We start from the raw sequence: 24,001 nt of genomic DNA on the forward strand, positions 1-24,001 counted from the left end.
CCAGGAGACTCCCGAAATTTGGGTCGGTCTCCCGGGAGAGCAGGCAATTCTCCTGATTCCCGGTTGGCTCTGCAAATGAAATGGAGGGGGCGGGGCTTCATGGCGCCGTGTACGCGTCTTTGTGGTCACACCCCCTATTTTTATTGGCCTAAAAAGCAATGTGACTCCTCCCTATTTTATCAGTGTATAACAGACTCTGTATTTTCCTGCAGATATGCTGATCGTGCCAAACAGATCCGCTGCAACGCTGTTATCAATGAAGATCCAAACAACCGTCTGATCCGTGAGCTTAAAGATGAGGTGTCCCGTCTGAGAGAGCTGCTGGGGGCCCAGGGGCTGTCTGACATCATTGACAGTGAGTAGAATGAGATCTCATGCTGTGATTTTCCCACAAGAAATATGTAATAGAACTCACAGTAAATCTGACCTCTATACAACTTATACTTACACCGAGGATGTTAGACTTATGGGGGGAATTGAATTCTCCCCATTGAGAGAGATTTCTGAAAACTGTTCCATGGATCACTGTGCAGTGAATATGGTGTTGCCCATAACAACCAATCACGTTTGCTTTCATTTTTTAAACTGCACTGGAAAAATGTCAGAATCTGATTTGTTGCTGTGGGCAACCAATCAGATTCTTCTAGAACTGTTTGTCCCTCCCTTAAATCCCCCTATTTTGTTTAAACAGAATATGAACTCAGCATTTCAAGTGCTCACCTTATGTTCAAATAGAGCCATTTTGTGGCTTGAATCAATACTTATGAGACTAAAGCCTTCCAGTTCCCTAGAGACAAGTGACATAACTGACCTCAATCATCACTGATGTTTCTTGTGAGTCAATAGGATGAATATTGGTTTAGCCTCCAAAATATATTCCTTCACTATACGTCGGTTGCGTGTCCACTTTCAGTAGACATTTATAATGGGCAAATGCAATGCAAAAATGTATGTCTCCTTTTAGGCTTTAGCAACCGCTTGTACTAAGAGTTCATATATATGTATAATCTGCCAGAGTTAGCATGCATTCTACTATTACAGAATGCAATTACTAGTACTATTGGGATTGCAGTCTTTTTTCATAAGCCCTACCAGTGCTTTAAGGGGAATGCTAGCTTCAGAAATTCTATTTTTCAAGCAGATTTGTTTATTTTAGATACAACAAGAGAACTGATCAGGTGCTACATGCAAGGGCACCAAAAGAAAGGGATCTGCCTGGACAAAAGAATTATCTGTACCAATTGGGATGACATAAATGCTGCCTGTGTCGCTAGTTGTTATATGACACATCTTCCAGTACGCAGCCCTTTTTCTTAATGAATAATCAGGCTTGTAAAGAATTCTTTTTAATTGGGGTTCTTCTCAGTTTTGTGTGCTAGATGCCCAGCCTACACGTATGTCTGTATATGTCACATATGGGTCATTCCAATTCTCCCATTGTCCAGCTAGATGTTTGTATGTTCACAAAGCTGCCCTCTGTACGTGCACAGGTGAAGTCTTATCTTGTAGAAGCAAATGCCCACTATAAATATCCACCAGTATTTGTAGATCTAAAGTATTCACTTTACAGCAGATAAGAGAGTACATGAACCTCTGTAAACATCTCGTTCTCAATTGTAATGTATTAATAAATGAGCAAATATAATATGATACATTAGTGATATGAGGGTGTAATGTATCATATGGTGCAATATATTTGTGGCCCTTGTGTCCTTTCCTTGTGATCTACATACAACATCCAAACACAGATTTCTCTTCTCGCTTCCCTGCTTGTCCTGAATCCTGCCTGTCCCTTTCACAAACTGCCCTAATACTCTTCTGTTCCTCTACATTGATTTTATTTCTGTCTCCTACCCTGCCATGTTTTCACTTAAATGAAATAATACTGGTTTGTTTTTCTCTGCACATTAACCTGTCTCATTCATATAATGTAATAATTACCTCCCCACTGACTATTTACATTTCTTTCCTTTGATTTGTCTGTACTTTCCTAACTCATTGTCTTGTGTCAATACATGTATTTTTTTTTCCATTTTCTACTGTCTCCATTCCGATTTGTTTGGTTCTGTACATTACATTACGCCCTTTGTCCTTCATCCTCTCCATCCCTATACCCCCTTCTTTTCGGTGTGGAATCTCCCCGTGCCCTCTCTCTGGCTTCTGCTCTTTATAGATGTGTGTCCTGTGGATAACGCCAATGTCCTACACACGCGTCACGCTCCTGACAATCTCTTCACAGCCGTTAATGCCCTAACGGGTATGAGTCCTTCGTCCTCCATGTCTGGTTTATCCAGTCGAGCTGCATCTGTCTGCAGCCTACATGAGCGTCTTGCATTCACTCCTGGGAGTGAAGAAGCTATTGAGCGGCTTAAGGTACACTTTCAAAATAAATATGATGTCTTAAGAATGGATGATGACTTATGGCATATATACTAAATAGACACTACATTTGGTATTATAAATATCAAGATTCAAAGTCATCAGCACTTATTGAAACCATGGATGGTCTTCATGGTTTGCGAGCTTAGTGGTTAAACCAGCGCAGATATTTGTGGCTGTCACTCTCAGGTTTAATGGTGTCTACAATCAATGCTTTCAGCTAATTTATATTTAAATTGGTGATTGTGTTTAATGCTACTAGCTAAATACTTAATACACTGATCACTACTTATATCATGTAAGACATAAAGGGCCTCATGCAGAGTTGGTTGCTAATTGGGTGTGATTTACAATCAAAAAAGCAGACAAAAATAGCGTAGTTACACCCATATGCTAAGTCTTACGCATCTAAAAATCCGTACAGTTCGGTACCAGTATGCGTCCGGCTTCCACCAGGCAAATGTCAAAGACACTTGGGGCTAGATTTACTAAGCTGCGGGTTTGAAAAAGTGGGGATGTTGCCTATAGCAACCAATCAGATTCTAGCTGTCATTTTGTAGAAAGTACTAAATAAATGAAAGCTAGAATCTGATTGTTTGCTATAGGCAACATCCCCACTTTTTCAAACCCGCAGCTTAGTAAATTTAGCCCTTGGAGTATTTCCAAATGTACCCAGGTTTTCATCCATGTGTTTTAAGAGTAACAAAGGAATTTGCTATTAGGCATCAAGTCACTTAATAAACCTATCTAACAGAGCAGGAACAATCTCCTGTCTAGTGTATGTGAAAAAAAGTTTTGCTCAAACACGCACACAAAAGTATAATATATGACTGAGTGACAAAGAAAGAACATCTATCAGCGTCAGCGATGCAATAGTAAATATTCACAAGCTAGTGCCGGAGAGCATCATCACCATCCGCTATTTTCACCTGCCCCCGCGCAGACTGGTGTTAGTGCCAGAATCTGGCAAATCTGCATAGGCGCATATACGCGCTCCCACTTTCTGGGTATTCGCTGAGCGATTTCATGCAAGATATGCTACACAGACTAACTTAGTACTCACTCTGCATCTGCTACATTCAGTAGAGGCAATCAATTTTTGGCTGAATCAATATTCATTGCCTCAGTGATATTACTAGTTATTAGTGATTTGACAGACTGCAATCTCATGTCTATTACTGCAGCCCAGACAATGGTTGTTTGCAAATGACATGTACATTTTTGTAACACGCTGCATTCTTATGATTCCTAGTTCAGCACATAAAATTCCATTATGTGTTAAAGGAAACACTTTAAGGTTGTTGTGGATTCTACCATCTTATATCCAATTTGTGTCATTTCCACATCAAAGTCGTGGGTTATAAAATATTTGGGATATCATTATATCACAGGCCCTCATCCGTACAGAGTGACTTTTCTGTCTGCATAAAGGATTGCACAAGAAGCCTTTTCTCTTTTACCTCTAGTAGCTGCATTTACCAGCTGTTTCTGTGTTTTAGTCCAATTTGTTGTCATCTTTTCTGGTTAAGAATCAGTAGCAGAATCTTGGAAAAGACACATTTAGAATCATCTGAAAAACATCTCAGTAACTTCATATATATTAGGATTCTCCACTATTAGAGAATTTCACACTTATAAAAATTCACAAGAATGGAAGTGAAACAAAGTGTAAAAGCAAGAAATACACACAATACAGTTGCACATATTTAAGCTGCTGATTATTATTAACCTATTATTAAGCTGCTGTGTATTTTTATTGCGAAAAATGGTCCCTTACATAAGTCTTAATTTTTTCCCTTATACTAGATTTATTGCATATATACTGCAGAATCATATAGTAGATACAGTACTCTAATAACTAGTCTCTAACTAGAACTTTTATCCTCATGCTTGTGATACAGGAAACAGAGAAGATTATTGCTGAGCTCAATGAGACATGGGAGCAGAAACTGCGTCGCACAGAGGCTATCCGCATGGACAGGTAAGTGGCTGTCACTGACAACACAAGGGCACCTGACTCTCAGAGAGTCACGACAAAGAACATGACAAGCAGTGAAACTGGAGATAATAATCCTACACTTATCTAGAAAGGGGACAATCTGGACTGGAACGCTGGCACTGCCCCTTATATTAGCAGAGAAGAGCAGAGAGACGGTGTCCTCACTGCCTGATTCTACATCTGTCTTCTTGCTTCTACAGGGAGGCTTTACTAGCAGAGATGGGGGTGGCAATGAGAGAGGATGGAGGAACTCTTGGGGTCTTTTCACCTAAAAAGGTAAATCATGAAGTCTGTGCGATAAACTATATAATTTAAAATATTATACTTCTTCTGAAGTCTAGAATATTCAAATAATTGAAATATATTTTGTGTATATATGTTCAGATGTCACATTACTGATCATGGACAGTAAATGTAACTGAATTGTTTAAAATTGTGTAATGACACCTTCTAATGACATTAGCAAATATATACATAGACATTGCACACGCTTAACAGAATGGATGCATGTCTGCTTCCATTACTGGCACCATTATATTCACCTATTGACGGCTCCCATTCATCGCCGGATTCAGTGTCTGCTCCTCTCTTCACTTCTCTTTCCATCCCCTACACCCACTGGGTAATGCTCTTGCTCATCACTCCCGTCAACTGGACACATAGGCCGTTTTTGCCATTCTCCAGCACCATGCTTGTTTTGAGGTCACTCACACAACAATATTTGGCCAATTTGCTGACCCCTCTTGTAATATTGCTGCATATGTGACCAGCATTAATGAATCTGGTGTGGTTTTAGAATGAGGAGAAGTAGTTATGCCACAACTTCAAGCCCTGACACCCCATGTAACAGACTGAGGGAATCCTTCCATTAACCGATAGCAGAAGCCCAACCTCAGAGCAGTCACTGAGGCTCATTGTTCAGGAGAACTCCGTCCATCCTATTCAATAGAGATGACCAGAAGTGATTGCCAAACAAAGCTAACAGAAGTGACTAACAGTACCCATCCACATCTAATTAGATCTAATGTTCAGATAGTAATTGGGACTCACAGAAAATGTGGTTATCCTTCACTGCCCACGCTCTCAACGTCACCACACTATTTGTGCCACATGAAATTGTCATGAGCCTCAAATGGCCAGATCTGTACAATTTGGCTAATTATGTGTGTGGCCAAATTGAACACAAATCTGTCCACTTGTCGCTCAGGTCGACCAGCAGTGTCTTTCTATTTTGGCCACATCCATCATCATCATCATCATCATCATCATTTATTTATATAGCGCCAACATATTCCGTAGCGCTTTACAATTGGGGACAAACGTAATAAACTAATAAACAAACTGGGTAAAACAGACAAAGAGGTGAGAAGGCCCTGCTCGCAAGCTTACAATCTATGGACCCCAGGTTCTATACAGGCACTACTTCTATATCACCAGCAGTACATTTTGAATTTTACTGTGATCTGTACAGGTTCGGTTGTGTACAATACATGTTTGTATAATTTAGTATGAGTGATTGGGTCACTTTGTGTTGTATCCTGTGGTCTTTGTGCTTTTGAGATTATTTTTTGCTTGTTTTTTTGTTGTCTTCTCAACCCACTCACATTCCTATTACGGGATTTTCAGATCAGCCCTGCAGCTCTGGAAATGTGTTCAGAATTGGTTGGGGTTTATTCCCCAAAAGAGGTTTGTGCAGGCTTAGTGTGCAGTGTCTTTCTATCTACCTACCACTGCTCCTCTCCTGCTCACAGAGGGAAGACACTTCTTCTGTCTGCATTAAATCACGTTCATGCATGTTACAATATAATGTTAAGGTTTAATACCCATTGTAACTGTACATGTAACGACTGAGATTTTTCTCTGTGTGCCTCAGACTCCGCACCTTGTCAATCTTAATGAAGATCCTCTGATGTCCGAGTGTCTCTTATATTACATCAAGGATGGCATCACAAGGTGAGAATAGACATGGGTACCTCACCATAAGGGGAAGTCAGCATTATAGAAAGGAAGGGATGATTAATAAAACATAGAAGCATAATAAACAACATCTTCTTAGTAGAGCTTCATAAAAATATGACATGTATTACATATAACGGGGCTTAAAAAATTTTAAACTCCCTCTGGCAGATCTCATCCTGTAACGCCATCTGCCAGGAGAGACTAAAGCAATCGGCCTTCCTGGTCAAAGAGACATTCAAATTATTGGAAGTCAGCATCACACGATCACCTCACGTTCAAGCCCTCTGGAACGCCCTCTGCTTCAGATTCTATTTGCTGATGCCATTAAATAATTAAAGACCAAGGGGAATTCAACCCCTTCCCCCCAAAAATGTTCACAAAGGCAGATAAAAAGTTAACCTGACTGCAAATAGTTTTAGTATAAACACACTGAAATACAATTTACACAGGGAAACAAAACTCATAATCCCTAATGCCTGTGCAACACTTACTCACTCTAGAGACCCTCCCTAACAGTGGGGTGGGCCTAACATCAAGCCTTCCCAAAGGGTCTATTTATTAAATGGAGATAGGACTTCTCCCTATCTATGAAAGGGTCACCACACACATGTGCATATCCCCCAAGCAATGAGTTTAAGCCTTACAGACCTACAGACCCCCCAGTCAGACTTTAGTGGTACATCCTGGCAATAGCTGTTTTCTTATTGCTTCGATAAACAGCAATAGAAAACCAGGCCTCTCTCCATGTATAAGTAAATAGGCATGAAAATCACACAGTTTTGTTACACTGCAACCTGTTAGCTCTTACTCTGATTTCTGGTCTTAGAGTTGGACGTGAGGATGGAGAGAGGAGACAGGACATTGTTCTGAGTGGTCATTTCATCCGTGAAGAGCACTGTGTGTTCCGGAGCCATGCCATGCCCTGCGGTTCAGGTAATACGTTTCAGTCATCAGGTACCTCATTATTATCAAGATAGTCCCTATAGACAAAAGTACTTAAATGGCAGAAGTATGTGCCTCTGTAATCTCACACTTACATGTATGAGTTAATAGTTCAGTTCCAGGCCAACCAATGACTGTCTTGTGGGAGTGTTCTGGATTTCTTTATAGGTCCTCTCTCACTTCCTGTATGCCTCATTCTTCTTCACAAGATCTCGCCCACCCTCACCTAGGTGGTGGTTTTGGTAGTTTTAGTGACGTATTATTAACCCATATTTTTCACAGGGTCACAGAGCAAGCACAGCTGGTAGGAAGGCACTGCGATCAGCAGCTGATACATACCGCGCTATCACTTATTGTCCGCAGGTCACTGCCCCCTTCGCGGTAACTGTAACTCTTGGTCGTTTAGTGGGGAGCATACCACAACATTGTGAGTTTAGAGGAGGCGCAGTCACTCTGATACCAGGTTTAGCGCCGGCCATGTAGTAATAGTCAGGTATTAATTCCCTGAGGTAAGTGGATTCATGGCGGTCTCGTCATCCACGCTTGGTTGGGTAATCAGTCTGGTCAGCTGTAGTAGTGCTTATTCTCCGCCACCAAGTAATTTTTTTTTTAACTCAAAAACGTTTTTATTAAATTTTCCAAAGAAAAAGCACAAAAAATAACACAAGTGAGGAATGAAAGAGTAAATATATCTATGTATGAAGTGAACAAACAATGGTCAAGTGGCATTAAAAAGCATCAGGTATTGTTAACACATCCAAAAATATATCAAACCAAAAGAACAGAGACAGTGGTGTAGTACAAGCTGCCACCAAGTTATTAAATACATTGTGACCTATTTAGCCACTTTACAATGTCTCCGAGTCTTTATGGTCTCAGATAGGTTAGTTTAAGCTAATGAAGGTATTTGTGAAGGGGAAGAGTGACATCCACGTTATGCAATTTAATTAAAAGTTGAAGAATGTTACAGATATACTGGTAACCACTTCTTTGTGCCAAATACTTTGCTTTTATGCAAGCAGTATATAGGAGAATAAAAATACCTTTTTTGCTTACTCTCCATGTATGTTATATTGTGCTTACAGAAAGCTGTTTTTTAAATAGAAATATTTGTTGCTCAATGTTGTCCAATGTTCTGCTGTCTCACAGTGGTAGTGACCCTTGAGCCGTGTGATGGGGCGGACACCTATGTGAATGGGAAGAAAGTATTGGAGCCGTGTATACTTAGATCTGGTGAGAATGTCTCTTCTCTCAGGACATGCGATAAATATAGAATATGTGAACACTTCCATGAGTAAAAATGTATCTGTCACTTCTACACAATGGAGGCAGCCATTTATATGAGAATACAGTCTATCAATTCACTAGAAACTAATGACTAATCCCCAGTGAAATGATAGACTGAATATTAGTTCTCTCCAGAGAATGGAATTCATATTATTTTTGGTGATAGGCAATTTGAATACTTATTTCAGAATTCTAGTTTATCTTTACTTACATTAATAGTAATGTTGCTGGGGTTATACAGGAAAGTACTGTTTTTTTTATTTACTTTCCCTCTTAATTTAGATCAAAATTACTTAATTACTGCATAAAGGGACGGTGGGATCTGTTTATATCCTATATTTACACGTTTACTGTTAGATAGTGCAGTGTGAAATATAATGGTGTTATTTTAATTTGGTTCCATTCAGGTAATCGGATCATTATGGGGAAGAGCCACGTTTTTCGCTTTACCCACCCTGAGCAAGCGCGTCAAGAGAGGGAGCGCACTCCTTGTGCGGAGACCCCCGCTGAACCTGTGGACTGGGCCTTCGCTCAGCGGGAGCTGCTGGAGAAACAGGGGATTGACATGAAGCAGGAGATGGAACAGAGGTGAGTCTGTGCGCAGAAAGGTGCAATAAAGTGTCTAGACAAAAACAGAACTCAGAATTCATATACATTGGGGCAGGGACTGATGTGAATGAGTTCTCTGTACAGCGCTGCGGAATTAGTGGCGCTATATAAATAAATAGATGATGATGATACATTGTGGAATAAAACCATTATATTCTGCTCTCCAAATCAGGCTGCAGGAGTTGGAAGATCAATATAGAAAAGAACGTGAGGAAGCTAATTACCTTCTGGAACAGCAGAGACTGGTGAGAAGCGGATGGCTTGCATGGAAATATATGAATTAATAATTGATGTGTTTTTAGTTACCACCATTGGGAAGTATAGAAATAATTCAGGATATTTACGAAGGATGCCTACATATAAAACAAAGAAACATACTTGCTGGCACGTACTACATGGAAATATATATATATATATATACACATAACAAATACAGTAAAAGTCAACCACAAACATATAGTCTAGGAGATTCTGCGGTCTCCAATGTACGGCAAAATGGAAAATAGTTCAGATAGTTGGTGCTAAGTTGCTTTACTCGGTTTTAGTTAAGAAAAAAATCCTATGATTTGGAAGATCTTAGAAAGATAGATATACATATCCATGGATCTTGGTTGTTTAAAATGCAGAGGACAATGCACGAAAAAACGAGGACTTTACATATTTTTCACCAGACCGACGAGGACGTCTATATGAGAGCTTTGACAGGTGTTGGTTGGCAAATTTTAGTCCTGGGGGGCGAGAGTTGGCTCTCACCTAATAACCATACTGAAGTGCCCATTGTAAAGTCTAATTTTGCCTGCATAAGACACAATCTTGGTTGGCTGCACTTTATAATTAACCCCAATTACATTTAGAAATATATATTCACTTCAATGGAATATTATGCAAATACTCAGGTAAAAGTTCACACACATTTATAAAACAGTATACTTGAATTTCAAAGGATATATTTATAAAATATTAATTCTTAGTTCTGCCAACTATTGGCATGAGATAATGTAGAGAGAAGGGGGTATATTTACTAAACTGCGGGTTTGAAAAAGTTTAGATGTTGCCTATAGCAACCAATCAGATTCTAGTTAAAATTTAGTTAGTACATTCTACAAACTGACAGCTAGAATCTGATTGGTTGCTATAGGCAACATCTCCACTTTTTTCGAACCTGCAGTTTAGTAAATATATCCCAAAGAACGCAGCTTCTTAAACCATTCTGTTACACTGAGATTCACAAGCACTGTACAAAAAATGATGTATAGCAGTTCATGAAGTTTCAGTCTAATATAATATTGTGCTGTGTTGCTAAAAAACGTTTTTTTGTACTTTACAGGATTATGAAAGTCGTCTGGAAGCACTACAAAGGCAGATGGATTCCAGATATTTTACGGAGGTCAATGAGGAAGAGGAAGAACCTGAGGATGAAGGTAATAGAAAATAAATTATATGGGGCATGTGTCAGAGTTTAATGTAAGCTCTGAAGGTGAAGCTTACAGCAGTGTATGGAGAGGCAGCTGGTTCTTTTAAAGATGCCTTAAGACCAAAAATAAGGGTTGTAACACATGAATTACAGATCTCGAGGTCAGTTTTTGCAGAGGGAAATCTATCTTAAGTTGGTTATGATTCATGAAAATGTTTTTTTTTGCACGTCATCTAGTAATATTTATCGCATAGCACTGGGTCATACGTGTCACATGTTGTAAATGGATAATGTCAATGTCCTAAAGTAAATTGCTTGAATAATAAATTATGTGAGTATTTTAGTGACATTGTCATTAGTAATAGAATATAAACCAAGGTGCACATTCTAAGCACTAAGAACATACTAAACACAATAGAAAATATATGTATAATAAAGATTGCTGGAATGAAAATTAGTTTCTTAGTGAACATTTCAATCATATTGTGGATGCCGTCTACAAAAACAAGGCGACCTCATTCGGGGTACACTAAAGTTGAGTACACACTACAGGTTTGTCATCCAATTATTGTGCTGATCACATGATAAACAACCATTTGGTAAGATATCGCATTAGTGTGTGCGCTCCCACGATCACAGTAACTCTACTGTCTGTGGTATCATTTGATTTGGTTTTATAAACTTCCTAATAATCACTATGAACAATAGAATGATGTCGGACAAATGTGGAAGTGTGTATGCGCTCACCACCAGCCGTGTAGGCAGATGTCTAGAGATTATCAGGACTATCAGTCATTGATAAAATCATTACAGGAGAAGTCATATCTGCAGTAGTTTTCTGTAGTGTGTATCCAGCGTAACAGTATTGCTGGAACGGGAACTTTCTTATCTGTGGTATTCATGTTCATGCTGCAAGGAGCCTAGCTGTGTTCCGCAATCATTAGGAAGACATGTGGATGGATGGGTAACATGCTGGGCCACAGGAAAGGCATCATAATCCTCAGAGTAATACATAGGAAAAAGGGGAGGATTTGTCAACCCAACATCCCTGTTTCTGTCTTCATTAGTGTTGCCATTTTTTGAAATTTATAAAATAAAATTGTGATAAACTAAAGCATTTATATTTTCTCCTCGCAAGAAAATATAACTGCAATAAAGCTGCTGTTAGATTTGATGCTGATCTTCTTTAGAAAAGATATATTGAATTTGATGTTGTATAAGTTCACGTTCTTTCATGTGATGCTTGCATGTGTATCATTTTTAGATTAGAAGTTTACTTGTAATACAAACTTCATTTCTAATATTCTGTTATTATTGCTGAATATTGATTATTCATCTAGCAGAACTCTCAGTTCTTGCTACATTATAGACCTCTTTGGCTGTACATGGCACGGTGCCCTCAGTAACACCCTGTCTTCTTTCAGTCCAATGGACGGACCAGGAGTATGATCTGGCACTCTGGGCTTTTCGTAAGTGGAAATGGTACCAATTCACTTCACTGCGTGACCAGCTCTGGGGCAATGCCATCTTCCTGAAAGAGGCTAATGCAATCAGTGTGGAGTTGAAAAAGAAGGTAATCTTGATAAGAGCGTAATAATTAAAAGATAGTTCTATCGTTAGATAAGTTTCAGCTATTGTCTAGTACACACTCTAAAAATACATCCCATAGACTGTAAGCTTGCGAGCAGGGCCCTCCTACCTCTCTGTCTGTATTACACAGTATTGTTTTATTACCGTGTTTGTTACCAATTGTAAAGCGCAATCGAACTTTGTGGTGCTATATAAAATACTGTTGATGATGATGATGATAATAGCTTTATCTTCTATGTTTTTCAGCCAATTATTTATATAGTCAGACACAGATGCAAATTGTTGTTGCCCTCTGCTGTGCTGTCTGCAGTATATACAAATGTATCCAGGGAGTTGCTGTTTATCATATCCATGTGCAAAGGAAAGAAACATCTCCACCTAATGATATAAATACACAAATGACAAGCACATAATGAAACCAGAAACATAAAAGTAATATATTTAGTAAAGGTTGCAGGATGGCACTCAAACCATTTAATGAAAGCCATCTGAAGATGGATAACCCAGTAGGGTTTCAGAGATTGCCATGTATTCTTTAACTTTCCACAAATGGAACAGAAGTCTAAAAGGATTGGAAATGACATTGTGTATTTCACATTTGTAAACTAAATAAATAACAATAATAATGCCCTATACAACGAAGGGTAGCTCCCATTGGTGACAACCATCGCGGGATGTTAGCTTCCCTATGCAAAGCATGAGGACGCCTATGTAACAAGTATCGTAACACCGCGACACTTGTTCTGTTACTGCCATTTCAGGATGGGGATAACAGAAGAAAATGAATTATAAAATGCTTTATTCTGTAAATAAACACTTTTTTAAATTATCAATATGTTTTAAATAAGTATATGTATATATTTTTTTACATATTTTATTATTAACAATTATTTTGTGCATGCGTAAACCAGCCAGCTAAGTTACACAAGACTGGCCTGGGTAAGCAATGTAATAGTAATAGTAATAGTAATTATATTGACACTGTAATAGCGTTCCCTTGGATGGGGGAAGGGAATTTGGGATACTGCCCACATGTACATAAAGTTTATCCAACCACAATATAATAGTCCCCCAAAACTGAAGTCTGGGAATCCATTTGTCAGAATTGCAACTCGTTGTTTCATGAGTATTATATGATTGACTGAAGTATTGTGCATTAAACTAACCATGAAAAACAGATATTAGATTTATCATATTTTAGTTTTTTTCAAAACCCCACAATTTTATGATTTGAAGTAAAACCTATGTTCTAATTCAGGGTAATGAACTTAAAGTGTACAATGATACAATTTTAATTAGATAAAGCATCTTCTTTACCTGTGGTCCCTATAGAAGTGTTATTATGACAACCTCTAGTCTACATCCTCCATCCCTTTGGGTGCAGAGTAGTACAGCTCTAGATTAAGAAACATTAATGTTGTTATTGCATAGTGAACCATGGGAACGGATGACACAGACACACTCATGGCAGCTTGTTAAGACCATCCTGAAGCTATTGGTGTCATCCTATAAAAATAAAGCTATTATAAGATGGATAAATGAGAGATTCACTGATGTGGAAATAGTGTAATACAATTAGACAACTTATGTTACTTCATGAAACCCTTCCATCAGCCTTAGTCCTAGATTGCGGAGTACCTGATGACATTGCCTCTCTTTCTATACTGACTGAGGTTTAGAGGTGTGCAGGGGACCCCAGTGGCAGCTAATTGTGAGCTCAGACAAGTCACTATGTCTGTTTATGTCCCAGGCACCATTTATTTAACATTTTTAATGGTCATCATTTAACACTACTATATTTTGCAGTTCAATATGATGTTAAAGTTCAACATATCTGCACGCATGTTGTATTACTGTTGAGCTCTCCAGGTATGATTGCCTGATGTGACCAATGTAGCTGTGTCCTCAGGTGCAGTTCCAGTTTGTGCTGCTGACAGATACTTTGTATTCACCGCTGCCACCGGACTTATTGCCCCCTGACGCTCACACCGAGCGTGAGAAACGGCCCTTCCCAAGGACCATTGTGGCTGTGGAGGTTCAGGACCAGAAGAATGGGGCAACTCACTACTGGACCCTGGAAAAACTCAGGTATTTGCTAGCATAATGAGCCTCAAGGTGGAAAAATTTAATTTTAGATCAACACTGCAGTAACTTAAAGGATGTGGATACCCTGGGTTGAATCCCTTTAATTATAAGGTTAAAAAGTACTACACAAGAGTAAATGTGAGTGACAGATGATCAATCACATCCAATTATGTGACAACCACATCAACCAGGTTTGCTCCATTGCTGCCAAGTCTTCTTGTTGATTGCGATACTTAACGCAATTCAGCCAGGGGATATCCATACCCTTTAAATAGCCTTTGGAATTGTACTTAGCTAAGCATGTTGTCACATCTGATTATACACCCTTTCTTATTAGGACATTTAAAAATGTTATTACAGTTTTCAATGGCAGATTAATAAGGACTGTTTGGCTACATCCTGTTACCCAAACTGTAGCCCATTCCACTTGACCATTGTTTGGTGGCATAAAGATTATAGAAGTTAGCATATGCTGCTAAACCACCTGTGTCTCACTGTATCCTCCAATCAATCAGAGCGCAGGAAATCCCTTATTTCTTACACACCAATGGTAATCTCTCACAGGCAGCGTCTGGACATGATGCGTGAGATGTATGACCGCGCAGCTGAGCTTCCCGCTGGACTGACAGAAGACTGTGATAATGTGGTGACCGGAGGAGATCCCTTCTATGACCGATTCCCTTGGTTCCGTTTGGTGGGCAGGTAAATTTCTGTTTAACTGCAGTATGTGCCCATTAAATGAATGCAGTATTTCAAGAATATAGGAATAGAAAATCTCCTGTCCCAGTATATGCCATTTTAAAATGGTTACTGGAATCCACAGTGCACAAATGTTTCCATGGTAACAGCTATTGAAATACTGTACACAACACATCATTTTATACATGTCTGACAGTACTGACATTTGTGCCCAAGTGTGCGAAACACAGCCACTAAATAAAAAAATAAACTTACTTTAAGTAATTAACTAATAACATAATTTCGTAGTCAGCACTGTAAATTATACATTATTTATTAGGCAAAAGTACTCTTCCTCCCCTAACTCTTCCTATCCATTGTTCCCTGTTCCACAACTTTATCTCTGTCCATTGGTTTGTAGTTTTTCACCCATAGTTCTGTTTTGCTCTGTATACCCCTCCCATTTCTCTTATGTCACAGTATATAGTCTTCCGCCCCTTCCTTAGCTCCTCTGGGCTTTCCATCCCCGGTGTGGATTAACCAGTTCTGTATTGTACTAACCGACCCCTCCCCCTTTCTGATCTCAGCTCTCCCTTATTCACCATATGCATGAGCGACAGCATGGCCGAAATAACCCCCTCCCCCACCCTCTCAAGCCCTGGCTCCGAGGGCCCAGAGCCAGCCTCCCAGCTTGAAGAGGAGGAGGGTTTGGAGTATGAGGAGGAAGAGGAAGACGGATCCCAGGAGCATCCCTGCTGTGCTGTCAGATCCGACCCGTTTCACGACCGCTCCCCCCTGTTCAGTGTAGTGGGAAGGTTCGTCAGGTCTGCCCAGAGCATGCTGGGAAGCAACCAGCTCTTTCATGTTGATATTCCTCCCTTTAGCTGCACTTCTGGTGTGCATTATAGTCAGAGTTACTTGTTGACCTGCAATGCACAGTAATGATCCCAGCAATTCTTACTCAGAGATGTCACTTCATAAGACCCTTTACTACCTTATGACTTTGTCTTCAAACAATGTGGTCACGTAGACATACTGTATGTATTGTGTGACTAACTCGTGGTCTTATGGAGTAGTTCTATCAGTAATAATCAATATGAAAACACTCATATAAAAATGTTTAAGCTCTAGGACCAGTTATGTTTACAGAGTTGATGGTTTTGTTCTACTAAATCAGAGTGGCTCAGTGGTTAAGTGCAAGGAGCTCCTCATGCTTGGGGATGTAAAAGTCATATATAAGTTGTTCTAAGTGGAACTGTAAATAAATAAGGAAATAACCAAAGAACACATGTATTTGAGAATTGTGAACTAACGATCTTTAATTTCCTTGAATGTCCGATCATTAACTCACTTCTTGCTGTTATTTTAGTGACTTTCTACATGCCAAGTCATTGACTTACTCTAAATCAATAAGTAAAATATTAGTCGTAGTTTATGGTAGCAGGTTAACACAGTTAGCAAAGCATTTGAAATATCATAAACAGAAAAATGGCATATTTTCATCCATATACAGAGCTGTTCACATCTTTAGATGCATCCACATCAGCAGCATATGCGTCTAGTGAGCAGTCATCATCATTAGTGAGTATCTGCACCTGCCCTATAGCTGGTGCGAAAGATACGTCTCCTGACATGTATATATATATGTGTTTCTGAAGGCCTGCATTAGCAGCATTTGTGTAAACACACCTTTGCTATGTTTGGCCAACGTTAGAACGCCCTTTTCGTCTCCTGTCCCACCAGGCAGAGGCGGGAATAAGTGCCAGAATCACACAAGTCTGCCAAGGCACATATGTGTGCACCCACTTTCTGGGCAGAGAGGTTTCTTGCAAGATACACTAAGCACACTGGGGTATATCCCACTCCACGTCAGTCCCAAAGTATATAGTACTGTTTCGTATCAGTGCATCTTTTTGAATTACATTTTTTTTTTGTTTGCGGCTTATAAGCAGGAATTGCTGGTCCCATTGTTCCTATATAAGTGTTTTCATTTTAAAATACATTTTTGACCATTGTATTATGTATGTATATAAGAAAAACATGCTTAAATGCATTGCAGGCCCCCCTGATAGTGAAGGGGTTAATAACCCAATTTATTAAGTGTGGCCTACATGACTATGCTAGGTATAGTATATACTACATAATGTGAAACCTATGTTTACAGTAGTATTTCCTTCTGAAGCAGTGGTTCCTTAGTGGCATATTGATACACAGTATAAAATATATCTCTCCCTGTGAGGCAATTATTTCTATCTTCCTAAACTACGATGTACCAAATTTACCACCAACTTATAGAACACGGAACTGTCATCATTTGTGCCAGCATATTAATTGGACTGCAGTAAAGTTTACATGGGACGGCACATACCACCACAAAATGTTTAGAGCGAGCATTAGTCACTAGAACTAACACTCTACAGGATCACAAGTTGGATGTGTCAACTTAGTTTCCTGCAGAGCTGCACTGTACATACGTTGAATCGCTGTTTCTATTACAGCTTGCTGTGATATTTCAGTTGTGAACATTATATGGGCTACAAAAACTAACGTCACTGAGAAAAAAGTGAATACAATAGACAGTCTAAGCCCGGTAAAATGAATTTAAAAAGAGACAAGAGGCAGTTGCAGAAGAAGTTCCAAATGAAGGCTAGAGGCTTGAGAAATAATAAAAACCGGATTGGAGATAGGGTCACCAGTGTATATGAAACGATTAGGATTAGGGGTAGACACACATTTCTCTTTTCATTTGTGTACAAGACATAGAGCTGGCTGGGTAGACTTATGCAACAACGTTCACCTAACCTCGGGCTTCATGTATGGACATTGCTGCATCTTCCTGAAAATATGCTATGTATAACATTTATGTAAATTGTAATCGTGCATAGTGGCACATGTTGAAGGAAGAAGAAATACAATAAATATTACCTCTATATTAGTGATCAGTAACATGATGCATCTTTTCTTTATTTCAGTTTACTTGATTTCAGTATTTTAGCTCACTGCTGCTTCTGTAGTGTATAAATAATATCTGTACAGATTCCCAGTACTATCGGTGAGGGTTTCCTATGTATGACCAATTTATTACACTAATCCTCCTGTCCCCCTCTAGCCACAAAATGCATTTTGGAGGTTAGATGGGCTTGCTGAGAAACTTCATAGTAGCCGCCATTTCAATATAAATTACACAAAGGCTGGACACTCTGGGCTACGGTGGGTTATGTATATGAATTTAGCTGTGTTGTAGAAGTGCTGTAGAAGCAATGAAGATGTAGAATTCTCCTTTCAGGTAGAGCTTTAAGATGAAGGATCAGGGGGTAAATGTATCAAGCTGAGAGTTTTCTGGCGGGTTTGAAAAGTGGAGATGTTGCATATAGCAACCAATCAGATTCTAGCTCTTATTTTGTGGAATATACCAAATAAATGATAGCTAGAATCTGATGGGTTTTTCAAACCCGCCGGAAAACTCTCAGCTTGATACATTTACCCCCATGTCTCTTGCAGTTCTCTAATGTATAAATCTAGGAGATCTAAACTTGACACAAACATGACACTATTGTCACAACAAACCTTGATGTCTTCTAAGAAATGAAGGGGATATTAGTGCAATGACCTTAAATAAATCCAATTCCTTAAATAGACAATAACATATTCAGGATGCTGTGTGATGACATCACAGTCGAGCAGCTTGGAGACAGGAATGTAAACTTCTTCTGCCGATTCCCTTAAATATACGTACAATGGCGCCCATATTGACCGTTACTTCAGAATGGCCTGGCAGCTTACCAGCCCAGGGAAATTTTAGGTCCTTAAGACCAACATACAGAAGTAGTACAAATCAGATAATCAATATTAAACAGAACAACATATATAAGGCTGATTCTCAAAATTAGCAGAACTGTTCTTGCAAACCAGAGGCCGAGGGCAAATATTAATCTTTCAGTCTCTTGTTCCTATCCTAGTGAAGTATGAAGCACAGGATCAATTGCTTTTGGGAAATAAAACATGTACAGTACCTTAAAATTGTTTATGTAGCAGTGTTGATATTTTAGTTGGAAAGTGGAATACGGACATGTTCATATCTTTACTGTATTAAACTTACGATTGCCCGTCCCTGCTTCTTCTCTCCAGGTGTAAGATGCTGCAAGTATATAGTATGCTCAAATCTAAATATAGATGCATTTTGGTACACATGCACAGTACAGAGATGTGTTTATTTACTCGTCACAAATGGACTTATGTCCGTATCTAAATGATGCCCTCAGTGCACAGTAATCTTACTTCAGCTGCAGTTATGACATCTTGTTTTCTTATCAATCATATAGACCTTGAGCAGCACAATTTAGAGGGACAGAAGAAAAAAGTTTTCTACAGTTCTTTTCTGCCTATGCTGCCTTATCACTGAGTTACAAGTAACAACACAACATGCTATTATAGGGTGTATTTATTCACAGCAGCCGTGACCAATATTCTTCATAACTAGGGGACCAATATTTGGCCATTCCATGGGGAGTTTGGGTAATTCCCACCTTAGTCAACAAACCCAATTGGCAATGCAGGCTCCCCAGATCTCTTCAATTATTCGTTGCTTTGTTTTATAAGGATGAATAATTTGTCATGGGACCTAAGAGAGCGATACATTTCAAATTTAGGTATAATAAAAATATTTATGTGCTTAGGCTCAGACTGCTTGTGTGCTGTCCTATAACACCCAGTGCTTTATCTCTCCATGGCGCCAACACCACTGCATCCAGCCTTTTTAAAATAAATAGAGAATTGTCAATTCTGATTAAACCCATAGCTACATTTTTTAGGCTATGTAAATCATAAGGTACAAATACAGAATAAAAAAAAACACAAAACGTTACGTGCACAGAGCGTGGATTGGTGCCTTTGCATGTAGGTTGCCTTGTTCAATGACCTGTCCACAAAACTGAGCCTGTGTATGGTGGACCCTCATTTATCCATTCTAATTATAGGCTGGATAGTTGACAAACACAATAAAACTACATGTTATGTTCTGGAAGAATGTTTGAAAGATATTCTGCATTGTCCTGAAATAAAGAAAATACCTTCCAGTCAAACATGCCGACTGGGTCCCAAAGTCCAAATAAAATAAAATAATACATTGTTCCATCAAGAGCTACCAACAGTTCATGTTTTCAGGATTTCTTTAATCAAGAGTTAATCTATTTTTCTGGGTCAGTAATTATCCCACCTGTTTCTACAGACAGAAATCCTGAAAACATGACCTGTTGGTAGCTCTTGAGGGCTGGGTTTGAGCACCTCTGCTATAGGTGATTGGATGTAAAGCACATCTGTTAGTAAAGGTGTAATATGTGTATTTTAAGATGATACATACCTTTTTTTATGATTGTATGATAAGTTTTAATAATCCTGTTGACGCCTGGACTTCCTGTAAGAACATTGGGGTCAGTTATGTTATTTTGTGTTTAGGATGTCTATTCTAAAGGGTAGCAGTGTTTAGTATCCTCAGAATATTTTACCTTCCACAATAGTCAACCAAAATCTTAGTTCCATTGTGTGGTAGGATTTGTGAGGATTCTCTCTTCTTCACTAGTATGGAAAGAGCTGGCTCCTTCCCGTATTTCTCTGTCTTTTTGCCTTGTTCTATTTTCGTTTGATTGTTTCAGGTTTTGGCCGGCACATCCATACACCTTCTTGCTCTGCTGCTGGCCTTTTCCCCACCACACAGAACACCAGGGTCAAGCTGACCCTCCTCACTGCCTCCAACCCTCCCTCACCTTCACGATTCTTCCCCTTGTTTATCACTGTCCACCACCCAGTTTGTCCTTCCATCTCATTGTCCTCATTCCCTGCTGTGCCTGACCCAGTCACTCCTTAGCTACTTGGGGCTGTCCACCCCACATATGTTTTCTTTGGCTTGGAAGCTCTTGTTGTGGTGTGATCTGTATCCCTCCAACCAAATAATTGCTGTGTATGTCTTGACCTCTTCTCTTTTATTTTTCCCCTTTCCCCTTTCATCTCCTCCTCTTTTTTTACTATGATCTCATCTGAAACTTCCAACTCATCTTACTATTCTTCAATTCTTCACTTCTCTTATTAAATTCCTCTCCAACCTTTTATATCCTACTGTTATCATTTTCTTCTCTTTCATCTACTACCACTACCTTCTCTCGTCTTTCTTTCTCTCTCCCCTGTAAACTATCTATCCCAACCACTCTGCAGGGCCTTTGTCTACCTGAGTAACTTGCTGTACTCCGTGCCTCTGGTTCATCGAGTTGCTATTGTCAGTGAGAAGGGAGAGGTGAAGGGGTTTCTTCGAGTTGCTGTTCAGGCCATTTCAGGTAAGATTGTTTTCCAATATGTATACATCTATCTCTGTATTGCTATCACATTTGTAAACCCACCCTTACTAGTACTGGCTTTTGAGCTCTTGTTCATCTACATATTGAATACATGTATAATTAAAATTATGAATCTAATCAGTTAAAATGTGAGATCAGTGTACAGAGGCCATTGATAAATCTCTTCTAGCATACACATCTTGTACTCTAAATTCATAAATAACCTACAAAGTAGACATGTTGTACTTATAGTGTTGAAATAAACCCAATTCGTATGTAAGATATCCATCTGGGGCCGTAAGAGAAGTCCCCTAATGGATCTCTTGTAGCATTAATGGTCAGTACAAGCTTGTATAAGATTATTTATGTACACCTGGGGTAAATGTATTAAGTTGCGGATTCTGCAAGTCTCTAATATTCGGCAACTTTGCAGAGGAAATTTAAAACGGCAACTGCTTTCAAGGCAAGTATTGTCTTGAAAGCGATTGCCGTTTTAAATTTCCTCTCCAAAGTTGACGGATATCGGCGACTTGCAGAATCCGCTTCTTCATATTTACCCCCTGGAGTTCACCATATTGGACATTTTGTGTTGTACATATAGTTGTCTTCTTCCTTCAATAGTCTATGCATATATTGTGTCTGTATATGTGGGTATGGATGATTTGTCATAATGATACATTGGTGTCTGTCTGCAGCTGATGAGGAAGCACCTGATTATGGCTCTGGAGTCAGGCAATCTGGAACAGCCAAAATCTCCTTTGATGATCAACATTTCCAAAAGGTGAGAAAATCTGCCCTAATACAAATTACTTTTCCGTTTCAAGCTCATTGTGTTAGTGTTCTGTAATGCCTCTTACTTTTTTTTGCTTTTATTTATCTATGCTTCACCCAATATTATATTGTAGCATCCATTGGGCAGATTCATTTACAAATGTGCAAAATTGCACCACTGCAGCACATTTACTGTCTTGTGACGTGATTGTGCATATTTGTGGGCAAATGCGCCTGTATTTTCAGGAAAAGCACGTGAATATGCATCTTGTGATTGGAACGGCTGGGCAAATTGTGGTATTCCTAGCTCAATGTGCCTCAGCTTGCACCCACATGCCAAAATGAGGTTTTGTGTTGTGGTGTGGGGTGAAGAGGACATGTTAATGGAGGAACCCTTCATCATCACCATTTATTTATATGATGCCACTAATTCTACAGTGCTGTACAGATAACTCATTCACATCAGTCCCTGCCCCATTGGAGCTTACAGTCTACATTCCCTAACATACACACACAGACAGACAGAGAGAGACTAGGGTCCAATTTGATTGCAGCCAATTAACCTACCAGTATGTTTTTGGTGTCTGGGAGGAAACCCACACAAACACAGAGAGAACATACAAACTCTTCACAAATAAGACCATGGTCAGGAATTGAACTCATGACCCCAGTGCTGAGAGGCAGAATTGCTAATCACTTAGCCACCGTGCTGCCCCTGATTGTTAGTGGCTGTGGAATCTTGTTCTCCCTACAAAATGACTGTTTTGGGGGCTCAGAAGGTGCTAGTAATCAGGAATTGCAGTATTTTAGGAGAAAAAAAAAATCAGTTTAATTTAATGTATGTGTGATCATAAAAGTGGAAAGATTTTGGTGTGACAGTTTTACTCTATTACAGTACTAGGTGCAGTCTGATTTTATAGGGGGTAGTACCAAAAACCAGTGCATGCACCAGGTGGATAATTGGGCACATTTGCACAATTAGAAATCTGTTATGGGGCAGTCATTCTGTACATTAACTAACAATATTTGCTGACATTTAGGGGGGTATTCAATTGTCCGCAGGTTCGAGCGCGGAAAAACTAATACCGTTAATACGGTAATCTCTCGCTGGATTTCAATCCAGCGAGTAAATTACCGTATTAATGTTTTTTTCCGCGCAGGATTACCGTAATAACGGTAATCCTGCGCGGACCGCGGGATTTTCGGCAATTCCGCGGACAATTGAATATGCCCCTTAGTAGAGTATACAAACAGAAGTAAAACATTTAGTTGTTTGAGCATTCTATACTTATCACTATTGAATTTTGAACTTTTTGCTCCAATTTTTCTTTACTTCTGCTATATACTAGTACTGCTACTTTGCAGTTAGTACTAGAATCCATGCAGTGGTTTTCTGAATTCTACACATCATTTTCAAATGTTGTTCCATAATGATACACTTGTAGGATGTCTTTGTGTGCGGATAGCTGTTATTCTACGTGTATTAAATTTATTCTTATAATGTCTTCTCATCGTTGCGGGGACAGTTCCAGGCCGAGACCTGTGCAGGAATGACACGCTCAGGAACATCCCAGGAAGAACTTCGAATAGTGGAAGGGGGGCAAGGCCAAAACCCAGATAGTGGCCCGAATGCAGATGAAGTCAACAACAACACTTGCGCTGGTCAGTGTTACCAATACTGAAATAAATTACACAATGCTTAGTGTTACGTCGCCCGTCACTTCGACTGTTATACATGGGGTTGTCAGGGGTTGAGAATTACATAAATATGACAATGGACTTCTGGAATAACTCCACTTTTTACTCCAGTTTATCTTTAGCCTACTTTCAATATTTGATTGGAATCAATGGAACAAATGTCGGTGCTGTTTCAATAGACTGTGCAGTCAGAAACGTCACTCATGTCAGGGTAGGCTGCACAGACAAAAAACTCACCCTCAACTTTTTTTCCACTGTCCAGTA

At 39.3% G+C, this 24,001-nt stretch overlaps 1 protein-coding gene across 17 annotated transcripts in view; it reads left to right on the top strand.

Moving 5' to 3' along the window:
• KIF1A (kinesin family member 1A) overlaps nt 1-24,001 on the top strand; it is a 137,121-nt gene that overhangs the window by 66,503 nt on the left and 46,617 nt on the right. For 7 of the 17 annotated variants that reach the window (XM_075201804.1, XM_075201805.1, XM_075201807.1 and 4 more), the window contains exons 13-29: nt 213-355; nt 2,174-2,373; nt 4,281-4,360; nt 4,579-4,654; nt 6,252-6,331; nt 7,164-7,270; nt 8,429-8,512; nt 8,974-9,154; nt 9,348-9,420; nt 10,503-10,596; nt 12,014-12,162; nt 14,089-14,267; nt 14,829-14,966; nt 15,530-15,757; nt 21,150-21,268; nt 21,964-22,049; nt 23,566-23,701. In XM_075201804.1, coding sequence (XP_075057905.1) covers nt 213-355; nt 2,174-2,373; nt 4,281-4,360; nt 4,579-4,654; nt 6,252-6,331; nt 7,164-7,270; nt 8,429-8,512; nt 8,974-9,154; nt 9,348-9,420; nt 10,503-10,596; nt 12,014-12,162; nt 14,089-14,267; nt 14,829-14,966; nt 15,530-15,757; nt 21,150-21,268; nt 21,964-22,049; nt 23,566-23,701 — 2,153 coding nt within the window. The remainder of the gene's footprint in view (nt 1-212; nt 356-2,173; nt 2,374-4,280; nt 4,361-4,578; nt 4,655-6,251; nt 6,332-7,163; nt 7,271-8,428; nt 8,513-8,973; nt 9,155-9,347; nt 9,421-10,502; nt 10,597-12,013; nt 12,163-14,088; nt 14,268-14,828; nt 14,967-15,529; nt 15,758-21,149; nt 21,269-21,963; nt 22,050-23,565; nt 23,702-24,001) is intronic. The other 10 variants (XM_075201815.1, XM_075201816.1, XM_075201817.1 and 7 more) reach the window with 3 other exon arrangements.

This window comes from Mixophyes fleayi, chromosome 3, assembly GCF_038048845.1.
Source record: "Mixophyes fleayi isolate aMixFle1 chromosome 3, aMixFle1.hap1, whole genome shotgun sequence".
NCBI classification, from domain to species: domain Eukaryota; kingdom Metazoa; phylum Chordata; class Amphibia; order Anura; family Limnodynastidae; genus Mixophyes; species Mixophyes fleayi.